Genomic DNA, 19,780 nt, shown 5'->3' on the forward strand with positions numbered 1-19,780 from the left:
GATTGACAGAGCTGAGGGCCAATCCGCTAGCGCAGCGACAAGCCGCGCCCCCTGAGGCTCTCATTGACCGCTGGGGGGGGGCGGAGCAGAGCAAACCCTACCTTGTCCACCAATGAGGAGACGCGGGCGCTCCCTCCCCCGGGCACGGACCAATGTCTCTGGCCGGGGGGCGGGCCCCGCCGCCTGGCGGCCGCAAGATTTCACTGCAGGGGCCCCGCCGGCCTCAGTGACGCTGCGGCCGCCTCCAGCCTACGGCCCAGAGCTCTGGGGCGGGGGTGCGGTCGTGCAATAGGAAGCCGAGGGCGTTGCAAGCTTCCCGTCGGGCACCAGCTACCTGGCCCCGCGCCCTGCCCTTTGCATTCCCCAGACACCTCGGGAGCCCCCACCTGTGGACCCTGGAGCCCCCTTCACGCGTCGGCCATGCCTCTAAGCCGCACTTTGTCCATGTCCTCACTGCCAGGACTGGAGGATTGGGAGGATGAATTCGACCTGGAGAATACGGTGCTCTTCGAGGTGGCCTGGGAGGTGGCCAACAAGGGTGAGCACGCCAGGCGATGGGTCCTGGACCAGGAGGGCAGTCGGGGATGGGGGCGCGAAACTCTCGAGTCCTAGAGGACGGAGTTACTTGGCATGATACTCTTGGATTCTGGGCAAGGAACCTATGACTCCTGTGTCCTTGGGGAGGGCCGGGGTAAGTCTCCTGTACCCTGGCGGGGTGGGGATGGGTCGCCTGACTGTGAAGATGAAAGGAAGCTGGAAGTCCAATTGCTGGGTCCTAGGGAAGAGGGGGCCAAAATGAATGATTCCTAGGTCCCGGAGGGAGGCTTCCCAGAGACCAGAGACCTGGGTCCTGAACCGGGAAGGAGATGGGGGGTTAGCACTTTCTAGTGCAAAACTAGGGAAGTGGCTGGGTTTCAGGCCTGTGGCCCTGGGGGAAGAGTCTGGGGATATAAACTCTGGATCTGGGAGAGAGCCAACAGGGAGATAGGATGCATGAGTCGTGGTGGCAGAATTTGGGGGCTGGCCACTTGCGAGTAAAGATGGGAAGGGCTGCAGACTCTAATTCTTAGATCTTAGGGTGGGAGAGAGTTGGTCTGAATGCCTAGACTCTGAAGGAGCCGAAGGTGTGAGCTCTGTTTCTAGGAGTACAGAAGCCTGCGGCCTCAGACACATGCGTACTGGAATGAGGGAAGGCTGGGAAGTCCTAAGTTGGTCAGGGGCTGGGCCCTAGGATGGGAGTGGCTGGGGACCTAGATTTCTGCGTCCCAGGCCCTGAAGGTCCTAAAGTTCGGGGTTTGGAAAACCAGCTGGGGTTTTGCTTTGCTGAGTCTTGGGAGAGAATGGGGCTGAGTCTCACCCCATGGCAAGCAGCCCTCGAACTGGGAGCCATGTATCCCCAGGGCCCAGGCTCCAGTAGGTAAGGAGGCTGAGAGCCCAGACTTCTGGGTCTGGAGTGGAGTTATGGGCAGAGCGGGGCCCTGCACGTGTGTTCTCAGTTGGGGAGAGGAAACTGGGGGACAGGTCAGCAGAGTCCCTGGGGGCAAGGAATGACAATTCAGGCTTCTCTTGGGCAGCTGTGGGAAGCTGAATCGGGCCATGGAGAGAGATTCTCCCCTACCGTGACCTAGAGCCTGACTGAGATTATAAACCCAGCTCCCAGAAGCTGGGAACTCAGGGACCTGAGTCCTGCTGATCCTTGCCAGCTTCTGTCATCCTTGGGACCCCGGCCCCTAATTCCCTCAGACCCAGGAGCCCGAGTCCCTAGCCCTTTCATGTCTCAGACTCCGAAGTTTAGCCTGAGCCCCTTTCTCCCCCTGAGTCCCAACCCCAGCCCCATTCTCCCTTAGACCCAGGAGTACTGCCCTTGAACTCCTATCCCATCATCTCTCTGACTCAGAAGGGTGGGCTCTCAGCCCCCTCCTCCTTCTAAGCCAGAGGTGTGGGGCCCCAGTACCTCCCATGGCCCCCTACCCTGCCCCAGGTCCCAGACCCGTGGACCTCGGCTGGGGCCTGCCCTCACGCACTTGGGCCCACAGTGGGCGGCATCTACACGGTGCTACAGACGAAGGCGAAAGTGACAGGGGATGAATGGGGTGACAACTACTACCTGGTGGGACCGTACACGGAGCAGGGCGTGAGGACCCAGGTGGAACTGCTCGAGCCCCCAACCCCAGCCCTGAAGAGGACGTTGGACTCCATGAACAGCAAGGGCTGCAAGGTGGGACATGGCCTGGCCGAGGGGAGGGGAGGTGGGTGCCCAGAGTCAGGGTGGGAGCGACAGCTGGAGAAGGGACAGCGGGGAGAGGGTGGGTAGCCCCACGGGGAGAGGGAGGCATGGACAGAAACATGGGATGAGCCAGAACTTTCCCAGATAGACACAGAGGAGGTAAGATTGACAGACAGACAGACGCAGGACCCCATGAAGTGGGTGGGTGAACCCCAAGCTGAAGACATTGGTGAACGGACGGACCGACAGCAGGTGCATAAGACAGACTGAGAGATGGCTCCCAGAGGCCAAGATCCTCAGACCCACAGAGAGAAAAAGAGCGAGGCGGAAAGACAGACAGCCAGGTGGAACCCGGGGGGAGATGGGCTTGGGGTGAGGCAGGAGTGCCAGAGTGGGGGTTCTGGAGCCTGAAGTTCAAAATCACCTTCTCCACTTCCTGCCTGTGTGACCTTGGCTAATAAACCTACTAATAGCATCTACCTTGTTCGTTTTGGGGGAAAGGATTAATTGTTAGTTAATAAAGTCCTCAGCCCTGGTTCCTGGCCTCAATTAGTACTGTGTATGAGCTCTTGTGACCACGGCCATCGTCATCATCGTTATCATAAACAGCCGAGCCGGCAGTGAGGTGGACAGGCCGACCAAGGGAGAGAGATGGATGGAGAGAGATTGAGTGTTCCAAAAGGTGGCCATAGCCCCAGGGGCTACAGCAATAGAGAGAGAGGCAGCCTGACATTTCCAGGAGAAGGAACTAGAAGGGAGAGGAAGATAGAGTACCGATGGAGAGAAGAGAGACAGGGGGCAGAGTTTCAGAGGAGCAGACCGAGAACTTAAAGATAGGAAGGGAGAGTCCCAGAGCCCCGGCTGAGGACTGACGGATGAGCACTGAGAGGCGGCTGCCTCCGGCGGAAAAGGCCATGATGTAGCAGGGTGGAAGGACAGACAGGTCTGGGAGGAAGAAGTACAGTGGTTCCTTCATTCATTCACAGCCTCTAGTCTGGGGTGGGGTCTGGAGTCCAGAGAGGCCGGGGACCACGTCCCTAAGGAACCCTAGGACAGCCCAGCCCTCCCCCATGGCAGCTGCTCCCCACGTGCTGGGGGCCTAAGAATAGCGCCCCCCCCCCCCCCAGCAAAAGGGCAGACGACAGCTGGGAGGGGGAGGGGTATCAGAGTCAGGCTCCCCAGGCTGGGCAAAGCCAGGTCCCGGAGGCCCAGGACTGCTTGCCGCCCGCACAGGGCTGTGGCAGCCGGCCCAGAACCTAGGCCATCATCTCAGGAGGAAAGCAGCCGCCCGGAGAAATGTGGCAGCAAGGTTTAGAAACATGGCAGTGGGGGAGACAGCAGCTGGTGTTAGAAAGGTAGCTGCAGAGTCCAAAGATGGGCCTAAGGGTAGAGGGAGGAGACAGCAGGTGACAAATTTATAGTGAAAGCGTCGGAAGCAAGGCAGCGGGCGTGGAAGAAGGTGGCAGCGAGAACAGTAAAAGAAGCATCCAGTGGGAGGAATTAGCAGCAGAAGGAAGAAATAACGGGAGAAGGCAACGGGCGGGTTCGCAAGACGGAAGTGGCAGGAGACACAGAGACAAGGCAGCACGTTGGAGAAATGCTAAGGGTGGAAAAGCAAGGCAGTGAGGGGGCACAGAGACAGGACCGTGTGACATTCGTGGTTATAGGTAAGAGAAAGGAGGCAGTGTGGGTCGGGAACCAGGGTAGCGGTTATAGAAAGGAAGCAAGGTTTTCAATTAGCAGTAATCGCTCCTCTAATAAACCTCATTGGCTACGATACCGCCACTGCGCAAAGCTGGAAAGGAAGCGAGGCACAGGGAAAATGTAACAGCGATGGACAAAGAGTGTGGTGGGAATAACTAGCAGCACGTAGAGAAATAAGGCCGCGGGGGAGAAATTAGCAGCAGGTACCGAAACAGGGTGGAAGAACTGAGGCTTTAAGCCCCGACTGCTGCCTGCGGGTGGGCGGGCCACCGAGGCTGAGCCCAGGGAGGTGTGGCCAAAAGCCTGAGTCTTCCTGTGGGCCCCCCAGGTGTATTTCGGACGCTGGCTGATCGAGGGGGGCCCCCTGGTGGTGCTCCTGGACGTGGGGGCCTCAGCCTGGGCCCTGGAGCGCTGGAAGGGGGAGCTCTGGGACACCTGCAACATCGGGGTGCCTTGGTACGACCGTGAGGCCAACGACGCCGTCCTTTTTGGCTTCCTCACCACCTGGTTCCTGGGTGAGGTAGGCCCCATTGCTGGTCGCCATGTCACTCCTGACCCGGGCCCCAACCTACGATGGCCATTAGTCCCTGCCAGAGGGGGCGGGGTAGGAAGGGGTGGCCGGCTGGGGGCCTTGGGGTGGCTGGCTTCTCCCAAGGCATTCTGGGATTGTAGGTCCTTTTCCAAGCCCTAGCTCTGACCTTTGGGAACACAGACACCCAGGGGCCCAGAGGCTCAAACTCCCAACCCCAGCTTCATTCATTCTAATTTTCTCAGTATAGAAATTTTGAAGTGTTAGCTTTGGGGGGTGCTGGCCGGGCTAGAGGGCTTGCACCAGGACATTCTGGGAGTTGTAGTTCTGTAGTCTGATAGTGGCTGGACTTAGCTCTCAGAGGGGGCCCTGGACGGTTGGGGGTCTCCAGCCTATATGAGAACCAGGGATCCTGGTTCTGACCCCCTTTTAGGTTTTAAAAGGCTGAAGAAACTTCACGTCTCCTGCCCCAGGGAAACCAGTTTACGAATGGGCCGGTCCTAGGGCATTCTGGGAGTTGTAGTCCTTTAGTCAGTATTGGATGCAGCTCCACTCTTGATTGAGACAAAAGACTCTCCAGGAATTGCGTCCAGGACTTGGGGACACTACAACTTCAGACCTTCCACTTCAGCCCTGCTGGCACTTAGAAGGTGGGGCCAACCTCTCCACCGCCCCCGGCTCCCATCAGCCTTGAAGGATGGGGTCAGCTGGCCTGGCGTCCCAGAGATTTACAGTTCCTTGTTCTAGGGGAATTGCAGCGGGCTACTATCCACTCTGTGCAAGAATGACGATAGATTTACCTCTCCCCTGCTTCCCTGTCCACCTTGGGGATTGTTGGTTGTCTGCACAACACACATGGAGACACAGTGGCCCTCTTCCTGTTGCCCCATAGTTCCTGGCCCAGAACGAGGAGAAGCCACACGTGGTTGCACACTTCCACGAGTGGTTGGCGGGCATTGGCCTCTGCCTGTGCCGGGCCCGGCGGCTGCCCGTGGCCACAATCTTCACCACCCACGCCACACTGCTGGGACGCTACCTGTGTGCCGGTGCCGTGGACTTCTATAACAACCTGGAGAATGTGAGCCGGGAACGTGTGGCAGACGGGGGGCCGTGAGTGGTTCGGGACAGCCCAAAGCTGTCCGGGAAGCCCAGGGGCGGGGGGATCAAGCTTCCTCTTCTCCCGTGACCCAGGGGTCCAAGTCCTCCACCCCCTCCTCCCTCAGACAAAGGAGTTCAGCTTCCAACCCCAACCACCTCCGGGACCCCGGAGTCCGGCCCGCCAAAGACTTCTCCCCAGTTCTTCTAACCTGACTGCCCTCCCTTCCCACCCAGTTCAATGTGGACAAGGAAGCAGGGGAGAGGCAAATCTATCACCGCTACTGCATGGAGCGGGCAGCGGCCCACTGCGCTCACATCTTTACTACTGTGTCCCAGATTACTGCCATCGAGGCTCAGCACCTGCTCAAGAGGAAACCAGGTAGGGAATAGGCTGGGGTCCCTAGACACGAATGAGGCAGTCTGTGCTAAGGCCGATACTTAGCTGGGTTTTTGTAACTGTAGAGAGCAAAGAACTACACCCCGCAGCCGGCCCTAAGTTGATGACCTGAATAGGGAGCTGCCTTGTTATACGCCCTAGAGGCTAATGGGTGGTGTAGTTCCTTTGACATTCATTTCAAAATGGTAAAGTTACCTTGTCGGCCAATGTAGTTATTGGTCTTCTGAAAGGGAATGGAGTTTCACTGGGTTTTGATTTTGAGAAGAGTGGTGTTGGAATCTGCTATTTTTTTTTTTTTTAAGTTTACTTATTTATTTTGAGAGAGAAAGAGAGTGAGAGAGCATGAACAGGGGAAGGGACAGAGAGAGAGAATCCCAAGCAGAGCCCGACGCGGGGCTCGATCCCATGAACTGTGAGATCATGACATGAGCCCAAACCAAGTTGGATGCTCAACCGACTGAGCCACCCAGGCACCCCTGGAATCAGTTATTCTTTTCGGGTTATAGCGCCCATTCTCAATGGGTATATTGTGAGAACTACAATTCCCAGGAGGCCTTTGGCTAGCCAGCTCCTTCTACTCCTGGAGCTGATGGTGGTTATAATTTTTCATTGATGTATTTTAATTTCAAGGAGGATAGGAAATGATTGGGACCCTAAAAGAGGCTTGAAGGTTGAGGGTGTATTCTGGGAGAAGCAGGATGGGGATGTTTAAATCATCCCCAGTGTAGGGTGGGATAGGGGAAACAAAATAACTACAACTCCCAGAAGCCCCAAGGTAGTTCATTTCCCTGTGTGGTTAGCCGTTTGCAGGGGCTGCTGGGAGTTGTGGTCGTGCTTGTGAACGTAAGCAAGTGACTTTGGGCAAGAAGGCGTCTGAGTGGCAGGGCAGCGGGGCCACCAAGGGAGCTTCTAAAACCAAAAGAATGTGAAAGGAAAGGAGTCTTTCCTTTGTTTATTCATTCAACCACACTGACGGGTATGAATAAATGAAGATATGAAACATGGACCTTCTCCCCACAAATCCCAGATATCGTGACCCCCAATGGACTGAATGTGAAGAAGTTCTCTGCCATGCATGAGTTCCAGAACCTCCATGCTCAGAGCAAGGCTCGAATCCAGGAGTTTGTGCGGGGCCATTTTTATGGGTACGTGGACCAGATACCTAGGTCTTGGGAGAGGAAGGGGTTGGGAACCCAACTCATGAGTGTAAGAGATGGGATAGCTGGGGGCTCAGCCTCTTCCATTCCTGAGCGCCAGAACAATGGTGGAGTATTCAAGTATTGATCCCCATCTAGGGAGAAAAGAACTTCAACTCCCAGGAGCTCCCATGATGCCTCTGTACTGCCTAAGATGCTGTTTGCCCCTGTAGCTTCTGGGGTTTGTAGTTTCAAGGCCAGGGCTAGCGGGTCCCCACCCTTGGCTTCACCAAGGTGGCTTCACCACCATGCCTTATGGCTTTTTTAGGCACCTGGACTTCAACTTGGACAAGACCTTGTATTTCTTTATCGCCGGCCGCTACGAGTTCTCTAACAAGGGGGCCGATGTCTTCCTAGAGGCCTTGGCCCGGCTCAACTATCTACTCAGAGTAAGGCCTGGGCTTTGAGAAGACAAAAAGAGGAAAAGGAAATCAGCACATAACTGGGGAGGGTGGGGGCGGGAAGTAGGGAAACCCGTGTGTGAAGGGAAAGTGTAGAGACCCAGAAAGAAGACCAGAGTCCCAGTGGGGATGATAACTCTAATTCTCCTTGACGGAAAGGAGCATGGCAGGGCCACAGTGGTCTTGATGGGTGGAAAAGGGTAGGTGGCTTCAGCCTTCTCTCGGGTGATCCTGACCCCTCCCCCCACCCCACGCCTTTTCCTCTGCCCAGGTGAACGGCAGTGAGCAGACAGTGGTCGCCTTCTTCATCATGCCGGCTCGGACCAACAATTTCAACGTGGAAACCCTCAAAGGCCAAGCTGTGCGCAAGCAGCTTTGGTCAGCAGCCCTCGGCCCAGGATCCCTGCCATTCCCACTCCCAGCCATGTGCTTTGGGAGGCTCAGTTTTGTTATCTGGAACATGAGCAGTTTGCCCCCCAAAAACTCGTAGTGAAGTCACTTGCTTAAGACGCCTCTAGCTCAGGGGCAGTAAGGAGTCGCACACAGGACAAGTGTGACCGTACAACCAGGGCCCTGACATCAAACTGGCGAGGTCCCACTTGGGCCACTGACCCTTGGTGGCTTTGTGATAATTTCCTCATCTGCAAGAGCCATTCATTAGCCATCAGATAGTCACTGAGCACCTACCGTGGACCAGGCGCTGTTCCAGGCCCTGGGGACGCAGCTGTAAATGAGGACGATAAAATCCCTGCCCTCACCGAGCTCACATTCTAGAGAGTTCTATAGAAAGTGCTCTGGGGTGCCTGGTTGGCTCAGTTGGTAGAGCATGTGGCTCTTGGTCTTGGGGTTGTAAGTTCGAGCCCCGTGTTCAGTGTAGAGATGACCACTTAAAAATAGACTCTTTCAAACAACAATAACAACAACAACAAGAAAGTGCTCTGGCAAGAAAATAAAGCGGGACTGGAATGCGAGACAGGACATGGAATGGTCAGGACAGGCCACACTGAGAAAGTTGCCATCGGGTAGAGACCAGTAGAAGAAATGAGGGAGGGAGCCCTGTGTGTATCTGGGGAATAGCATTTCAGGCAGAGGAACACAGATGCAAAGGCCCTGAGGTATGTCTGAGAAACCACAGGGAGACCAGTGTGGCTGGAGCAGGGCGCTTAAGGGAGATGGGGTAGAAAATGAGGCCAGAGCTATGAGAAGATTAGGATTAGAGGAATGTCATTGAGGCTGCAGGGTGTCACTAGTTGCTAGCTTCACTTGGGCACATAAACTTTCCTCTCTCGGAACATCGTTTTCCCTTTTTATAACATGGGGCTTAGCATGGCCACCACCAGGACTAGTGCACGTCCTAATAATAGCTGACATTTCTGGAAGGTTTGCCGTGTGCCAGGCACTGTGCGTTGTTAGTCGTGACTTCATCAAGTTTTCCCTGCAGACCTCTGAGGTTGGTTCTATTTTTATCCCCGTCTGAGAGATGAGTCACCAAAGTCAGAGAGGGAAGGCCACCTGTCCCCCGCCACACAGCTGATGAGGGGCACAGGGGATTCGAGCCTGTTTCCCAGGTCCCCATCCTCCAGCTCCAAATCCCCAGGGCCTCTCCGCTCAGACCTCGGTGTAGCAGCTGACAATAAATGGCAGGTGGCATATATGTGATGCTGTGTCTCTGCCCCTTCTAGGGATACGGCCAACACCGTGAAAGAGAAGTTCGGAAGGAAGCTTTACGAGTCCTTGCTGGTGTGAGTGTCCCACCCCCAGCCCCGCATCCTCCTGGGCCCTGACTCCACTGATCACCCATTCCCAGATGCATACCCTGTCACCTTGCAGGGGGAGCCTCCCGGACATGAACAAGATGCTGGACAAGGAGGACTTCACTATGATGAAGAGAGCTATCTTTGCCACGCAGGTATGGTCTGGGCCCCCGAACAGAGACATGGCGATGCCCAGCACCCGCCCCTGGGGGCAGCTTGCCGTGTTAGCTCTGACCCCAGAGATTGCTGGGGGCTCCGCGTTACCGGCACCCTTATCAGGGAATCAATTGATTTTTTTTAAGGCTTATTTATTTTTGAGGGAGAGAGAAAGAGAGACAGAGCGGGGGAGGGGGAGGGGCAGAGAGAGAGAGAGGGAGACAGACTCCGAAGCAGGCTCCAGGCTCTGAGCTGTCAGCCCAGAGCCCGACTACACTGGGCTCGAACCCACCAGCTGTAAGATGGTGACCTGAGCTGAAGTTGGATGCTTAACGGACTGAGCCCCCCCCTCCCGGGCGCCCCCCAGTGGCTCATTCTGGTACAGGGGCTGCTAGGAGTTGTACTTTTTTTTTTTAATTTGTAATTTCGTTGAGCCACCGGGGTCAAAAGATGAAAGAGAACTTTAGGAAGTCAACAAAGCCCACAGAAGGAGAATTACAAGTCCCCGCTGTCCCTGGGACTTGCTGCTGACTAGTTTCAAACTCATTAGAGCCAGAAGGTTTTAGCTAAAACACTAGCCGTTACCTGAAGAGCATTGAAAACGCTCGGCAACCGCTGTTTTTCTTATCCCAGAGGCTGTGTGTCTTAGTCCCCAAACATTCCTGGGAGTTGTAGCTTCTTTAGAGTCCGGAAGTTAATGGAATTTGGTGGATGGGAAACCTTAAGAAGAATGTGGCAGTAACAAAATGAGGACTACAAGTCCCAGCAGCCCCTGCTTCAGTCATGCTTCCCTTGCCCCAGAGGCTCCTGGGAGGGAGAGTTCTTTGATTCTCTGGAGTCAGGAATCTTTGGTACCTGTGGTCAGGGTGGGTGAGCCACTTCCCGGCGAATGGAAACCTAGGTACCCACGCTGCACAAATGAGGTGTGATGTGCTTTGGGCCAAACTACAATTTCCTTTTTTCTTTTTTTAAGTGTATGTATTTATTTTGAGAGAGAGTGTAGGGGAGGGGCAGAGAGAGAGGGAGAGAGGGGATCCCAACCTAGATACCCACGCTGCACAAATGAGGTGTGATGTGCTTTGGGCCAAACTACAGTTTCCTTTTTTCTTTTTTTAAGTTTATGTATTTATTTTGAGAGAGAGCGTAGGGGAGGGGCAGAGAGAGAGGGAGAGAGAGGATTCCCAAGCAGGAAGCGCGGGGCCTGACATGGGGCTCGAACCCAGAAGCCGTGAGATCATAATAAAGAGCCAAAATAAAGAGATGCTTAACTGACTGAGCCACGCTGTGACCCCAGATTACAATTTCTAATAGTCCCTAAGGCAGTCCGCCTCACTGAGGATGTGTATGCATTGCCACGGGGCTGCTGGGAGTTGTAGTTTCTTGAGCCCCTGGAGCTGACTGAAGGCGAGTAGAACTTTTAACGAGATGGAAGAGTTACAAATAACTACATATCCCAGCAGCCCGTGGGATTTCCTCGCTCTCGCCCCTCCAGTCACTCTTGGGAATTGTGGTTTCTCTGGGCCTTGGGTGGGAGCAGAAGTGGAGGGAATTACAGGATGGAGAGTAAAGGGAACTTGGAAAGAAGGCAAGACAGGGTTTTCATAAGAAAACTACAACTTCCAGCAGCCCCTGAAGCTTGCTGCCATATTGACAAAGTCTCTGCCCCCCATTGACTTGGGGGAATTTTAGTTCCTTTGGGTTTCTTTGATGATGGAGCCCAGAGTACAGAACCCAGTAACTACAACTCCCGGTAGTCAGGGGAGGCAGGTTAACGCTGGCTTTGCCTCAAAGACAAATGGGAATTGTAGTTTCTTTTCAGCTCATGGTGTGTTTTTGTTTAGTTATTTTTTATGTTTATCTATTTTTGGGAGAGAGGGAGGGCTGTCTGGCTGTCAGCCCAGAACCTGATATGGGGCTCGAACCCATGAACCGTGAGATCATGACCTGAGCCGAAGGCGGACCCTTAACCGACTGAGTCACCCAGGTGCCCCTCAGCTCATGGTGTTCAAAGAGAAAAGTGAGCCTTTACAGAGAGAGCCGGGGAGGATATCTATGACTCCTCTTTTTTTTTTTTTAAGTTTATTTAGTTATTTTGAGAGAGAGAGTGAGAGCGCAAGCAAGGGAGGGCCAGAGAGAGAGAATCCCAAGCAGGCTCTGCACTGACAGTGGAGACCCAACTCGGGGCTCGAACTCACGAACCAACTGTGAGATCATGACCGGAGCCGAAATCAAGAGTCGCCCATTCCACCTACTGAGCCGCCCAGGCGCCCCAGATATCTACAGCTTCTAATCTCTTGGGCTTGTGTCCCCACAACCTGGTGGGAATTGTGACCTCCTCCCGGGTCAGCGTGGCTCACAGGGAATGAGGGAACCCTCTGTCCCTTCTCTGACCCCCATCCCTCTCGTGGCCCCTGCAGCGACAGTCTTTCCCCCCTGTGTGCACCCACAATATGCTGGACGACTCCTCGGATCCTATCCTGACCACCATCCGTCGAATCGGACTCTTCAATAGTAGTGCTGACAGGGTCAAGGTGAGGGCAATGGCCAGGCTGGGTCAAGCATGGAGGGGTGGGGTGGAGGTAGGGGGAGCTGGGCCTCACGTCCCCCGTCTCCCCTGGTTTATTAAGGGATCGCTATGTTTAAGAAAGGACCTTAGCACTTTAAGCGGACAGACTTGGATTCGGTGCTTTGTCCTACCGCTGACTGGTATGACTTTAGACAGGCTTTTCGCCCTCTCTGGGCCCCCCTGGGATCCCAGGGAGTTTGGGCTGAGCTCTTCTTTTTCACTGCTAGGTGATTTTCCACCCAGAGTTCCTCTCCTCCACGAGCCCCCTGCTCCCCGTGGATTATGAGGAATTTGTCCGTGGCTGCCACCTTGGGGTCTTCCCCTCCTACTATGAGCCTTGGGGCTACACGCCGGGTGAGTGCAGCATGGTGGTCGGCTCCTGGTCAGATGGGGCACCAGCCCCGGGCACGGCACTTGCCCGCTCTGTGCCCCAGGCTCTCCTTTGCGAAACAGGGACGATGGCCACGGTCTGTTGGCCTGCAGCATGTGTTTTTGTGACACGGTCGCTCGTGTGATGTGTAACTAGAGGGCTGAGGTCACAGGTCACACGTGATTTCCCCCAGTTTGCTGCTGGTTGCCCCCCCCCCCCGCCCCCGATATCAACAGCTGAATACGTAGTTCACCAACACGACTGAATGGGGCCAAGTCTCTCAGAGGTGTCCCCAGTGCCCATTCGCTCCGCCGTCCTCTTTTACGAAGGCGTTGGCTCCCTTTATTATTATTATATTTTTTACGTTTATTTATTTTGAGACAGAGACAGAGACAGCATGAGCGTGGGAGGGAGGGAGAGAGAGAGAGAGAGAGAGAGAGAAAGTCCTGAGCGGGGATTCGATACGGGACTCAAACTCACAAAACTGTGAGATCATGACCTGAGCTGAAACCAAGAGTTGGATGCTTCACCAACTGAGCCACCCACGTACCCTGGCGTTGACTCCCTTTAGACACAGGCTCCGGGTTGGGGCTTATTTGCACTTCTCCCCCATTTGGGGACATTTTGCCGTGGCCCCAAACTCAACCCTTCCTCACATTCTTCAATCAAGATTGGTTTTGAGGCTAAGTAAATATCACAGTTGCTGTAGTATTTCTTTTTTTTTTTTTTTTTTAAGTTTATTTTGAGGAAGAGAGAGAGAGTGTGAGCAGGGGAGGGGCAGAGAGAGGGAGGGAGAGAATCCCAAGCAGGCTCCATGCTGTCAGAGCAGAGCCTGACACAGGGCTCAATCCCAGGAACGATGAGATCGTGACCTGAGCCGAACTCAAGAGTCGGATGCTTAACCCACTCAGCCACCCAGGCGCCCCCATAGTATTTCTTAACTTATGAGCAATTTAACAAACCTTTTAAACTGTGCTTGCATAATAATTGGGGTAATGATTTTGCCAGTTTCATTTCGGCCATGGTTACAGCGATGCATAGGTTTTGTGTGCTTGGCCCCAACCCTCTTTTTCTCATGAAGCCCCGTTATATTTGTGCCTGTGTTTGCAGGTTATGGAGGTTTTTCGGAACACTTACGTGAGAATTATTTTTTTTTAATTTTTTCATGTTTATTTTTGTGAGAGAGAGAGAGAGAGGCAGAGTGCAAGTGGAGGAGGGGCAGAGAGAGAAAGATACAGAATCCAAAGCAGGCTCCAGGCTCTGAGCTGTCAGCACAGAGCCCGTCACAGGGCTCGAACCCACGAACGCCAGATCATGACCTGAGCCGAAGTCGGACGCTCAGCGGACTGAGCCACCCAGGCGCCCCTACCTGAGAATTGTAATAAACTACGTGAACCATTTTTCAGGCTTGTTTAAGGTATTCAGTGAGGCAGTGATGAGAATTTTTCATGTTTCCTGTCAAAACTACGTCCGGCACAAGAAAGTATCTTACAGGTTGTGAGGAACATACTTAGTAACTTACATCCTATCACCCAGCTCTAGATTTGTCCTCATTCTGAAGCCCTGGGACGAGTGAATTCCCTTTTCTGAACCTCTTAGCTTCCCCTCTGAGAAACAGACTATGATCAAACGCACTCACGTTCTGGTTTTGCGGGCTCAGTGATTTGCTCAAGTTGTCAGTAGATGGCGCTGTTGGGGCGTCTATTGCGATTTCAAAGCGCAAAAGGGGAAAGCTTAAGTAGACCTTTCTCACTCCTTCCCGCAGCTGAGTGCACGGTTATGGGCATCCCCAGTATCTCCACCAACCTCTCCGGCTTCGGCTGCTTCATGGAGGAACACATTGCAGACCCCTCAGCCTACGGTCAGCGCCCAGACCGAGAGCCGAGACTCTTGGATCCTGGGTGGGGGAAGGGAAGGGCTCCTGGGCCCCCGGGATGGGGAAGAGGGGTCCTGGTGCCACAGAGTCCCCGGGAGAATGAAGGTTTCCTTAGTCTGATATCTGAGCCCTGCCCCGTCCTGGCCCCCACAGGCATCTACATTCTGGACCGGCGGTTCCGCAGCCTGGATGATTCCTGCTCGCAGCTCACCTCCTTCCTCTACAGCTTCTGCCAGCAGAGCCGGCGGCAGCGCATCATCCAGAGAAACCGCACGGAGCGCCTCTCAGACCTTCTAGACTGGAAATACCTGGGCCGGGTATAACCGCCTTCTTCCGGTCTCTGATTTCTCAGCCTCCAAGGCTGGCGCAGGGGGCCAGGGGTCGCCTACGCGAAACAGTTGCGCTCCCTTTAAGAAATTAACCATCTTTTGCTGGTAGACCGCATTGGCCAGCGTTACCTTACTTGCACGAAGTGCGTGGCCAAAGAGGTACCTGACCTAAGACCTCTGCCCCTGTGAATGGGGGCGTGGCTCAGAGACTGTCCATTCACAGCTCTGCTTATCTGCTTCAGGGGTGGAGCCAGAAAGATAATCGGTATAGGGGCCGACTGGAAGGTGCCAGAAGGTGCTCCTCTGCCTAAAGAGTGTGGCCTAGGGTTCGCCACCTTCTACATCTGCTGGGGGCGGTGTGTGGTTCCCTTCTGCTGACGCTCCCTCCTTTTCTTTTCCCTAAGTACTATATGTCCGCGCGCCACATGGCGCTGGCCAAGGCCTTTCCAGAACACTTCACCTATGAGCCCCACGAGGCTGACGCGGTGAGTGGACCCCGATCTCTCTGATGGGCCCGGAGCTAGAGGGCTGGGGTGGGTGCGCGTCCTTGCAGGAGTGGGAAGGCCCCGGGGCAAGCTGCCGGGCCCTCCCACACCCCCACCTGCTCACTCTGGGTTTGTGCCCACACCCCCGCGACGCAGACCCAGGGCTACCGCTACCCTCGGCCGGCCTCCGTGCCGCCATCGCCCTCGCTGTCGCGACACTCAAGCCCTCACCAGAGCGAGGACGAGGAGGAGCCACGGGACGGGCCGCCCGACGTAGACGGGGAGCGCTACGATGAGGAAGAGGAGGCCGCCAAGGACCGGCGCAACATCCGCGCCCCCGAGTGGCCGCGCCGCGCCTCCTGCGCCTCTTCCACCAGCGGGAGCAAGCGCGGCTCCGTGGACACAGCGCCCTCCAGCTCAATCAGCACTCCCAGCGAGCCCCTCAGCCCCGCCAGCTCCCTGGGCGAGGAGCGCAACTAAGTCCCGCCGCCCCACACTCCCCGCCCATCCTGCCTCCCTCGTCCAGAGGGCGGACGCAGAATGGCACTGTTCCGAAACCCCACTCCACATCCCGAACCCGCCTTGGGGTCCGCAGCCCCGTCCCCTCCGCCGTACACTCCAGCCCTTCTAGCTCCTCTCTGGGAATCCCCGACACTCCGGAATCACAACGCCGTGCCTTTCCTGGGTTCCAGAATGCATACACTGTGCCCCGGAGCCCTTCGGGCCTGGCCTGGGCCTCCTCCCTCCCCGGGAGGGCCGGGCACCTGCCGTCACCCTGCCATGGTGCCAGGGGTCTTAGGAAACCTGGTCTGTTGTCATACAGGCAGGAGGCTCCTGGAGCCCTTGTGGCTTGCTGATTTTCCAGCACACCGAAGATGCCATGCTCAGCTGTGGCCCGGGGGCCACCAAGCTCTGGAGACCATGTGGTGTCCCTGTTAATGGGGCAATCAAGTCCACAGCTGGGGCACTTTCAGGGACTTAACTGAATCCAGAAGGTCCTCCATTTCAACTCCAGAACTCGGGCTCCAGACCAGGGCACTCGCGTCCTTACTCTGATCTTAGCCCTTGTTGGGGTGTCTGGCTCTGCCTGGAGGGCCCCCCCCCCACTCCTGCTCTCCTTTTTCTCCATATTTTGGCCAATGGGAGGTGGGGGGTGGTACAGAACCATCTGGCTTCTCATTCCTATTGGAGAACATGCAGTCTTGGTCTAGATGCCTTTCTGGCCTTTTTTGAACCAGACCCTGTACCTCCTTCCCTGAGAGTCTGAGCTCTCCCCCCTATCTTGAGATTCCCGAGCCCTCCAGGGAATCCCCTTGCTGAGGACTGAAGGGGCCGTCTTCCCCTGCCACAACCTCCGACCCCTAGGCCCACCGTAAAACCACTGGGTTCTAGGTCCCGGCTGCCGAATCTGGAACCTCACCACTGTGCTGCTTCCCGGTCCCTTTCCCCGGTCTAGAATGGAACCCACTTGGTTCTAGAACTTTCATATTTACCTCGAGGCTCTTCCATCCTTAAGCTGTGTCCTGCCCCCCAGCTTTGGTGAAAGGGAGGGGCCCTTCACGCGTGCTGTGCTGTGTCTGACGCACTTGCTTTCCAAGTCGGGAGGGCAGAAGAGGTGTGATTGATGTGTGTCCAGAGATGAAAAAAATACATCTATATTTAAGAATCTGAGGTTTGGTCCACTGTGAGGGCTTGCTGGGCCTCGCTGCTGGCCCCTCCCTCCTCTTGGCTTCTCTCTTTCCCTCCTCTTCGCCTCCCGCTGCCGCACTACTGGGTCTCTGATACCCTGTCTCACTCTGCAGTCTTGGAGAGGCTTGGGTTGCTGTTTTAGATTCTAGTTTTATTCCAGGGGAAGGCACTTCTCTTTGTTTAGTTGGGACTTGCAAATGGGAAAAAATTTGCCTGAAGCTGTGTTTGGCCGAAAGGGGCCATCGCTGGGGCAGAGCGAAGAGACCCAGGGGGTAGCCACGAAGCCTTGTGTGGCTATTTAGATTTAAATGAACCAGATTCCTCAGCACTGGCCACACGCAAGTGCGGGATAGCCACTGTGGCCACTTGAGGCTCGTGGCTACCCGATTAAGCACTGCAGATAAAACATTTCCATCACTGCAAGAAGTTCTGTTGGACAGAACTAGCTTAGAACGCGTTCCCAGGGCACTGGCCTCTGGACTTCAGCCCTACTGCCCCCCTGAATGGCTCTATTTCCGGGAAAACCGTTTTTTTCACTGCTCGTCTTCACTAGGGTGCAGCTCCAAGCCCAATCACATTTCGGGGGAGTAGAAACCTAGATTCGCATGTGTGACCGTCCTTCCCGTCAGCCACGGTGTTGGTGATGGACGCAGAAATCCCTCTCCCCTGCCGGAATCACCAGTGGCCACCAAAGTTGGGAGACAACAGGTGTGGTGTCACAACAGAAGTCCAGGAGCCATTTCCTGTTGAGATTCTACCAGAAACGGAAGGGTCGGGGGAAGGGGGGTGGGGGGTCATAGTTTTGTAGCTTGGACCCAGTGGCTGCCTGCTAATCCTCCTCGAGCTTCTTCAGTCCCCGTTTGGAGAATTTAGCCCTAAGTTTCACATCCCATTTCCGTGCTGAGCCCCACACCCCCAGCTCAGGACCTCTTGCCCTTTCTGTGCTCCCGCTGCTGGACATTAGTCATCAGAGCCCGTTTCTGGTTACTGTTTATATCGTCTCTAAATGCCTCCTTCCAACTACCAACAGTAGGTCTTGCTAGACTCCTTGGGAGTCTGGGCTCTCCCCTGTGGGAGGGGCAGCTGACAGCCCAGCAAAGCAGAGAACCTGCTACCCCACCCCACCCCCTGGGGAAGATCTGGAGACGAACAGCAAAGATGTGGGGCCAACAGCACTCCCTGCGGGTGCGGAACAGCTAGAAGCCTTGCGAAAATCGAAAATCGGTACCACCTCGTATCACACACACCCAAAACCACCGGTTGCTGCAAAAAAGCTTTATTGTTTTCATTTGGTCCACGGCTTGGGAGAAGGCTCCAGGTTGGTTAAAAAGCTGCCTAGTGGCTGCAAGGAGAGACTCAGGCACAAGCCCTGACATCTGGGGGGAATGCCAGAGGGACCCTCTCGAAGGCTGCTGGGCTCCAGAGACTTCTAGTCGTGCTTGAGGGTGAGTCTTTCGAAGAGATACTCGCCCAGCTCGGCCTGGGGGCCGGACAGCCTGCGGAGATTAGTCAGATGGTCGCCCATCTTCTTAATGAGTTTCACCTCCTCATCTAGAAAGTGATTCTCCAGGAAGTCACAGAGCTGAGGGACAGGACAGGAGAAAATATGGTCAGTTACACACTAACGGTGCGACGGAGGGGGAAACGAGGCTCGAAAGGAAATTGGCCCCATTACATGTGGATGAAGGGGGTACTCACATGGGGGTCTGCGCGGGCAGAACCCAGGGCATGCAGATCCAAAAGGCCCTGGTTCAAGTTCTTCTCCAGAAGCAGGGCGGCTTCCATGGCGTCCAGGGTTTTACCCCACTCATCTTGGGACGGCTTCTGTACAGATGACAGAGGGCTCAGGACTCGCTACATACGTGGCAAAGCCGTCTAAGATCTCGCATCCTATCACCCCCAGTCGGCCACAACCACCCATGCGACGACACCACGTTGCGGCGTGGACAGCTGCGGCTTCGGGAACCCGGGGGCGCCTCCATTTTGAGCAGCACAAAAGCGAACACAATCGCCCAGAAGCCCACGCGGTGCCTAAACCGCTACGCGCGCGCGCGGGCTGCTGGGATATGTAGTCCGCCGCCCGCGCACTATTTACCTGCACGTCCAGGAAGAGGGCGCGGCCGCCGCGCTGGTTTTGCATCTTCAAGAGGCGCTCGGCGCCCTCCCGCTTCTCCTCAGCCAACTCGCGGAAGAAGTGGCCCACGCCCTCCAGAGCCACATCGTCACGGTCGAAATAGAAGCCCTGCGGGAAGAGATGGCGCGAACACGGGTTACAGGGCAGAAAGGCCGGCCAGGCGCCCCGACTCCGCCCCCCGACTACCCAACGGGACAAAGAAAGCCAGCGCGTGCGCAGAGGGCCAGAGGTGCGCACTTGGGGGAAACTTGGGCTGGGGGCGTCCTGGGGACCCTCACCAGAGAGAGGTAGGTGTAGGAGGCCCGCAGATGCATGTTGACCAGGCGGTTGACGGCGGCCTCCACCTCGGTGGAATAATTCTGACGAATCTGGGAGCTCATGGTTGGTTGGTGATGAGGAGCTAAGTTCAAAATCGGGTGTTGGCTGGTCCCGGAGGCGAGGATGGGCAAGAAGATGGCTCCGAAGGTGGCGACTGGAAAAAAGGTTGGAGGGTGGTCGGAGGCAGGTAGAAGGCGCGTCCCTGGGTCTGTTCCGTCCAAACACTGTTGAAGCAAGAGACAGATCCGCAGGACCGCCGGGCGCACTGCAAAAGGCCGTGGCCAGGGCGGCTTCTTTTATAGCGCGCGGGGCCGCGGAGGTGGGGCGCTCAGGGACAGCGGTCGGCCAATCTGCGGTGTCGGGAGGCGGGGCTTGGAGCCCGCGCTTGACCAATCCGAGTTGATAGGAGTCCCAGACCCCCGCCCAGAGGTGGGGAAGTCACGCGCCAGTGCGCGAGGCTGTTGTGAAATGGGGAAGTGGGGGTGGGGAGGTTACGGGGTGCAAGGGTCCTGGGGCTAGTTCTGGACAGTCAGGGGATTGTGTGTGTGGGG

The 19,780-nt window shown here is 55.8% G+C and overlaps 2 protein-coding genes and 1 pseudogene across 3 annotated transcripts; 1 reads left to right on the plus strand and 2 right to left on the minus strand.

Moving 5' to 3' along the window:
- Positions 1 to 234: 234 nt before the first annotated feature.
- On the plus strand, positions 235 to 17,952 carry GYS1 (glycogen synthase 1). 2 transcript variants are annotated; one of them, XM_042917981.1, is made up of 16 exons: positions 235 to 538; positions 1,982 to 2,218; positions 4,260 to 4,451; positions 5,353 to 5,538; positions 5,793 to 5,937; positions 6,983 to 7,100; positions 7,420 to 7,540; positions 7,824 to 7,930; positions 9,235 to 9,294; positions 9,383 to 9,461; positions 11,880 to 11,993; positions 12,256 to 12,382; positions 14,164 to 14,259; positions 14,428 to 14,591; positions 15,008 to 15,088; positions 15,245 to 17,952. In XM_042917981.1, exons 1-16 carry the CDS (start codon positions 479 to 481, stop codon positions 15,566 to 15,568), a joined length of 2,211 nt encoding a protein of 736 aa, XP_042773915.1. In that variant the 5' UTR covers positions 235 to 478; the 3' UTR covers positions 15,569 to 17,952. The 2 variants fall into 2 exon arrangements, with proteins under 2 accessions (XP_042773915.1, XP_042773914.1); XM_042917980.1 differs by having other exon boundaries at positions 2,037 to 2,218; positions 15,245 to 17,951.
- On the minus strand, positions 3,936 to 4,024 carry LOC122209253 (annotated as a pseudogene).
- An 85-nt stretch (positions 17,953 to 18,037) lies between the features above and the next one.
- Positions 18,038 to 19,521, minus strand: FTL (ferritin light chain). The gene is made up of 4 exons (XM_042917986.1): positions 19,190 to 19,521; positions 18,873 to 19,019; positions 18,476 to 18,601; positions 18,038 to 18,359 (listed from the first exon to the last, which is right to left on the minus strand). The coding sequence occupies exons 1-4, from the start codon at positions 19,289 to 19,291 to the stop codon at positions 18,207 to 18,209; spliced, it is 528 nt and encodes a 175-aa protein (XP_042773920.1). The 5' UTR covers positions 19,292 to 19,521; the 3' UTR covers positions 18,038 to 18,206.
- Positions 19,522 to 19,780: the final 259 nt, after the last annotated feature.

The sequence above is a fragment of the Panthera leo genome, chromosome E2 (assembly GCF_018350215.1).
Source record: "Panthera leo isolate Ple1 chromosome E2, P.leo_Ple1_pat1.1, whole genome shotgun sequence".
In the NCBI taxonomy this organism is placed as follows: Eukaryota; Metazoa; Chordata; class Mammalia; order Carnivora; family Felidae; genus Panthera; species Panthera leo.